General features: G+C 34.0%; 1 protein-coding gene across 1 annotated transcript; it reads right to left on the reverse strand.

Moving 5' to 3' along the window:
- Positions 1 to 4010: 4010 nt before the first annotated feature.
- On the reverse strand, positions 4011 to 5432 carry LOC119079892. The gene is made up of 4 exons (XM_037187984.1): positions 5372 to 5432; positions 5237 to 5315; positions 4586 to 5131; positions 4011 to 4526 (listed from the first exon to the last, which is right to left on the reverse strand). Exons 1-4 carry the CDS (start codon positions 5405 to 5407, stop codon positions 4084 to 4086), a joined length of 1104 nt encoding a protein of 367 aa, XP_037043879.1. The 5' UTR covers positions 5408 to 5432; the 3' UTR covers positions 4011 to 4083.
- Positions 5433 to 6093: the final 661 nt, after the last annotated feature.

The following is a 6093-nucleotide window of genomic DNA, read 5'->3' on the forward strand; positions in this document are numbered from 1 at the left end:
TTTATGCTTCAAACTTTTCCGTAACTCTTATTCTTTGTGGAATTGAGCTTAAATAAACATAATAATCTTTAATATTGTATTCGCAAGAATTTCTATTGCTACCTTTTTTAGGCAGTGCCGTAGCCAGGTGCTACACAATCTCCTTTTTTGCTTTACTAAAGTTTTGATTCTATTACATCAACAGGTGAGGGAAGTGTATTGAAATCAAGTATGTCACTATTTTAATTAAAGACACATACATTCAAACATGATGATGTCATGAAAACGGCATTAGTTGGAAATAGTTAGGGGTGTCTTTTATAGCAAAATACATTTATTATAACAAATGAAGTGAACGATCCCTGGTGAAAATAAAAGTCTCAAAATTTCGATTCACGGTCTCAAATATCTTGTCTTTTGAGACTTTTAATTTCACTGGGGATTTTATTTCAGACTATTGGAAATACTTAAATCAAATCAAGTAATAGATGCATTAACTGAACTGTCGTAATGATTTGCCTGCCGCCTCCGCCTATGTATATTACTTCCCACGGCTGTATTCCCCACTTGTCAAATACACAACTTGGAACCTCGTAAATACAATACTTACGTGATTAGGCAATGTAAATGAAAATGGAACATGTCGTAACACGTAAAGTTAATTCTTAGAATTTTGTTTTGGTGCCTGAGTTGTTTGTACACTGTGTAGCATTGTACCGAAGTTTATACCATTCCACAAAGGCAAAGTAACCAATTTGATTTTGCAAAGAAGGATAGTTACGGCCCTGTTTTAGAATGTTTGTGTGATACATTGGAGAGTAGAAGTAATTCGAAATTGTTTTTTAAAAAAAAATCTTCGATTCCTCGATAAACTTTCAATGTGTGACTTAAACAAAACAAAAAAAAAACTTGAAAACAATCAAATACTCTTAAGATGTGGTGAATAAATATTGAGGGCTGCAAGCGTTTGTGATAGCTATAGCGCATTATTTGTTTCTTCATTTACGACGAATTCTCGTTGTATGTCGAGAAACTTTTCATTGTGGATTTAAGAGTATTAATATTGATTTATTTATGTGCTGGAAATTCAACCAGAATGAAAAATCGTTGATGATTAAGTTCTACTACTTCAGACGGGATATTTGCTCTTGGTGTATTTTCTGTTAAATTAAAATCGATTCGATGGGATAGATGAATTTTCTACCGGTTGATTGATGATTAAAATAAAACCTACCGACAAAATCAGTTTCCTTCAATCGGTGTCTACTTTAAAGTACAATCGCGTTTCGTCGAGCACTATTTTTATTGACTTTAAGCCAATACCGTGAACTTTTTTTTTGAAGGCTGATAATATACCATAATTGCTCCAGCAGTTAGCTTTCGAGTGGAACTAAGTGGATTTGGATGACTGCGTTTTATTTATGTGGTTTAAGGCTACAGCAGATACAATGGTTGCATGTTCACTTCACACTAACAATTGTGTTTTTTTAATGAACCAGTGACACTATAATCGGTTAATTAGGAAAAATAGGGCTAAAGGTAGGAGAATGCTAGAATGAGTCCCTAGCGTCGAAAGTGGGTTATTACAACCCTAGGGATGCAATATATATTACACGCTTGTCACGAAGAAGTCGAGGCTTGCCAAGACTGATAGTGACAAGTGTGTACTCTATTTTATCACATAAGCGAAAACGAGACAACAACATAGAGCTGAAGTGTAATTTTTGAATTAAACTTCTAGGTTTTGACATCCGAACACCGCGCGTATGTGATAAAGAAAATTAACTAGAAGCTTAAAATCATATAAAATAGTTATTTGCGTATCTTTTGTGGATGGTAGATTTTAGGCAATTTCGCGAGTTGTAGCCCGAACAAAGTGAGAAAAATTCAGATGTGTATGCCCAATGCATGAAATAACTATTTCCTAGCGCACGCAGTTCTGGAATGCAGTTCCTATACTATTAGCATAAATTATGAACAACGTTTTTCCTAAACGATATTGAAAATACGCGACATATTCGCGATATTTTCACTCTAGTCAGGAAAAAAAACTATTTACTTTTATTCTCTAAAACACTTTTAGCACTCGTTAGAAAAATTGCGGGCATGTGACTGGTTCCTCTAACCTTCAACGCTCACCCACGTGCCACCAAAAAGCCACTTCCTACATTCTTCCCACACAATGTGTTTTGTCACACCTGTCATCACATCTTAAAATTTATTCTGTCGGCTAATTGTTACCTTACCTTCTTTTAACTACATTTCATGTTACAGAAAGAGTATCAATCGTCTCTTCATTGCAATGGGAGACGGATTTAATCATAAAATGAAGCTTTTCGAAATCTCCATTTTCCCTTTATTACGTTGTATCCCTTTTTTCACATATAAAATATCGAAAATTCGGTTACTTTATTACGCACAACAGCACAACATACATTATTATATTCAGAAAAAAAAGGAAGAAAGAAAATCTCCATTGTTGTGTGTAACAATATAATATTAAGGGTCGGTTAAGCTATATTTTATATAAATATATTTATCCAAATGTTTTTTTTCTGCTTCTTTTTCTCTCTCATAGCTTCCGGACAGAGAACACAAACATCGGTTCATATAAATGTTGGTAGACTTTTCGAATATATTATTATTGTATCGTCGTACAAATAAAGATTTTTGTTTTAGCAACAAACCTTCCATATATTTATTAGACGTGTCATGAATATAATATATTTTTTATTATTATTTTGTTTCAAATACATGTATATATGTATTTGCTGGAGTACATTCATGCTATAAATATTATTACAAAATTGTTGGATTGTAAAATTTATGAAATATAATTTTAAACAGGAAAAATATGATGAATCTGATGAAAAAAGAAAAACTAGTTATATGATGACGAAAATATTTTAGGCATACCGGGTGTGTGTTTTTTAAATGTGAAATATATATATTTTGTGTAATAAAATGCATCAATAAAATGTGTTTTTTATATTCAGCTTTATTTTTATTAAAAATGGCGCACTAAAAATAAATTCCAAACGATAAAAAAAAACGTTTTTCACATAAATATGTGGGGAAGGGGTAGGGCAGATGAATGTATGTTGCCAATAAATTGATGTTGACACTTTTATTATCTATTTTTTAGGTGCGATTTTTAAAACCTTTTCTTTTGTGTCGAATGCTGGAATTCACAAGAAATATTTTGATGGAAAATATTTATTTTTCAGTCAAAGGATTAAATAAAATTGGCGCATAGTTATTAAATCCAGAGAGGGATTTATTTTCGTGTTGATTTAGAATTTGGGAAATGCTGTTCACAGCAGCGTGCAAAACAATCTCTTCAAAGAATATTCACAAAGAAAATTCAACAATCCTAAAAATAAAATTGAAACCCAATTACATTCAGAGGCAGTGAAACTTCAGCACGAATTTGCTTCAGCTGTTTTTCAGCCGAGCCACGCATACAATCAAAACTGTTTATAAAGACGTGTGGATCAACTGCAAATCAGCTGAAGCAAATTCATGCTGAAATTTCACTGCCTCTAACTATAACGGTGTTTGGAAAAGTGTGTAACTCATTTCGACACGAGTGCAGAAAAGTATGTCAAATAATTCGTGTTGTTATTTGTCTTACTTACAAACAACTGTCATATTGTCGTTTCCAATCGCGAAGAAAAACTTTGGTAGTGATCATGGAATTTAAGGCATTGATTAGCAGCTTTAAGTCTAGTCGTAGGCCAGGTGAAAAACAGCTGGAGAAAATTTATGTCTTAATTACACTATCGTCCTCTGTATTTGAAAAACAACCAGTTTAGTTAATGAGTAGATAAGTTGCATAAATAAACGCTGACACGAGCAATGTGATTTCAGTGTGAGTTAAATTTTGTTTCACAAGTGAAGTGCTGTTCTGACTGGAAAATGGTAAAGCTTTCAAATGAGGGCTCTTATCTGCAAGGTCTTTGAGAGTCCACAATTTAACACAATCATTTTTAAGAGTCTAATAAATGAATGCATAAGTCACTTCGTGTCTTCAGTTCTCTAAATATTTATTCTTTGATAATTTACTTAATCCAAAACATTCTGTAGCACAATATAAAAATTAAATTAATTCTGTTGGGGCCAAATGTAACATAAAATTCCTTCCAATGTTGACTTAGTTGCAAAGTCCTCATTCTGATCAGTGGTGTAGAAGTGGCTTTGTACAGAATTGTTTCTCTTGTATCGATAATAAGGTATTGAGGCTCCACAATCATTCATTTTTTCAGCACAGTAGTATGAAATGCCGACATTGGTATAGCCTAGTCCAGATACAGCATCATCAGCCTCTTTTTTACTCGTTGTAAAGAGTTGATCTTGTTTCGGTTGTGATCTATCTAGACGATAGACAGGTATTAAATTACAGCGACAGCTAGGATTCTCTGGTGCTGCATATCCTGGTGAAAGTTGTGGATCATAACTCTGGTTTTCGTAGGCGTTTTTCGCTTCGGGATATGAGGGTGTGAACAAGAAGCTATCCGTTACATCGTCATATAATCGGAACAATTTTGCTGTTGAATGCAAATGTAAATAAAGAAGATCGAAAATCGAAAAAAAAATGAAAAATTACTTAGTGCTAGTGAACAACTTCCAGGATTATCCAAAGGATCCCGTGTTGTAGTTGTTGTGGTCGTCGTTGTTGTTGTGGTTGTCGTGGTTGTGGTTGTCGTGGTTGTGGTAGTCGTGTTTGGCAAAGGCCAAATGTAACATATTATTCCCTCATTGACACCATCTCTTCCAGCTCTTTCCTTTACTTCCACTAAATCCGTAGAATAAATATGAATTTTGCCAGTCCAAAATCTGTATAGCGGTAACGATGCGGCACATGGACTTTCTGTTGTAGCACCGTAGAAAGCAACGCCTTCAATACTATATTTTGGTCCTAGATGTACATCATCTTTGGTTTGGTACAGATAATCACCAATGACTTTATTCACATAACGTGTCACTGGAATCAGAGTCTTTCCTTTGTTACAATCTATTTCACCAACCGCCACTAGACCGACTATTCTTTTACGAATAAAATTTCTTTCATTCACGGCAGCGTTCAGTTCACTTATTGATACTGTATAGAAATACTGGGCAGTCTTAGATTCATACAGTTCATATAGAGGCACTGAAAATTATTTGGAAAATTAAAGATTTCATGAACGTTAACCAGCTCTTGTTGGTAGACAACTTCTATGTTGTCTGCTTCGTCAGAAAAGTAGGTGTTGCATACCTAATCTGAAGTCGCCAGATTTGCAGCATTTGGTGCATTTTTCCTTGCAACCGCATTGTAATGAAGGGTGTGTGAAAAGCTGTGAAACAATTTTTTTTGACTATGTTTTAATAATTACAATTGAAATTAGTATACCACGATAGCCAGTAAAACAAAAATTATCGACTTCATCCTCGAATTGAACTTGATATGATTGAAGACTGATCACTGTGAATTTGTCAAGCCCTTTTATAGTCGAACGGTGATCATTCGTGTTGGAAATAATAATTTCAGGTCATTGTTATTTGTGACTGTATCAATTATATATAACGCAGAAAGTACAGGTTTGGTTGGATATGTATTTATGTACAGAACATCAGGGCATAATACTCTTAAAAAGTTTTCGCGAATATTTTCGTGAGTTTTCTCGATTTCCGAGATAGCCAAAAATGCTGAAAATTCTTGAAAACTAAAGAATTTGGTTGAAAAAAAAGTACAGTAACTGTGGGTATACAAAGTATACATTATAACATGTGTCCACATGAAAACGAACAGTCGAGCTCTAAACGTTTAATCGCACCAATTCTTTTGTGAGAGAAGAAACGCACAAATGTTATGAATAGGTGTAGGTACTGTGAACGGATGTCGGTCAGATAGGGGTAAATTTATTGTGAACACAACTGAATTCTTGAATTTGCTAAGTCTTGTTGCCTAGGTGGCTTTAGTAGAGCAGATATTTTGTCTGTGTAACAAAATACAGCTGATGCACTTGTGTCAATATTGCTTGTTCAACGCGAGAACCTCAATTAGCATCTGACCTGACACCTGAATGTGATTTAACACATGTCCTACTTTATCGAATTATTAAATATTTTATC

Source organism: Bradysia coprophila, chromosome III, assembly GCF_014529535.1.
Source record: "Bradysia coprophila strain Holo2 chromosome III, BU_Bcop_v1, whole genome shotgun sequence".
In the NCBI taxonomy this organism is placed as follows: domain Eukaryota; kingdom Metazoa; phylum Arthropoda; class Insecta; order Diptera; family Sciaridae; genus Bradysia; species Bradysia coprophila.

Coding starts and splice junctions, on each gene's coding strand:
- LOC119079892 (XM_037187984.1), bottom strand. CDS start 5,407: ATGAAGTCGATAATTTTTGTTTTACTGGCTATCGTG. Junction 5,132..5,236: donor ATCTGGCGACTTCAGATTAG/GTATGCAACACC, acceptor AATAATTTTCAG/TGCCTCTATATGAACTGTAT. Junction 4,527..4,585: donor AAGTTGTTCACTAGCACTAA/GTAATTTTTCAT, acceptor TGCATTCAACAG/CAAAATTGTTCCGATTATAT.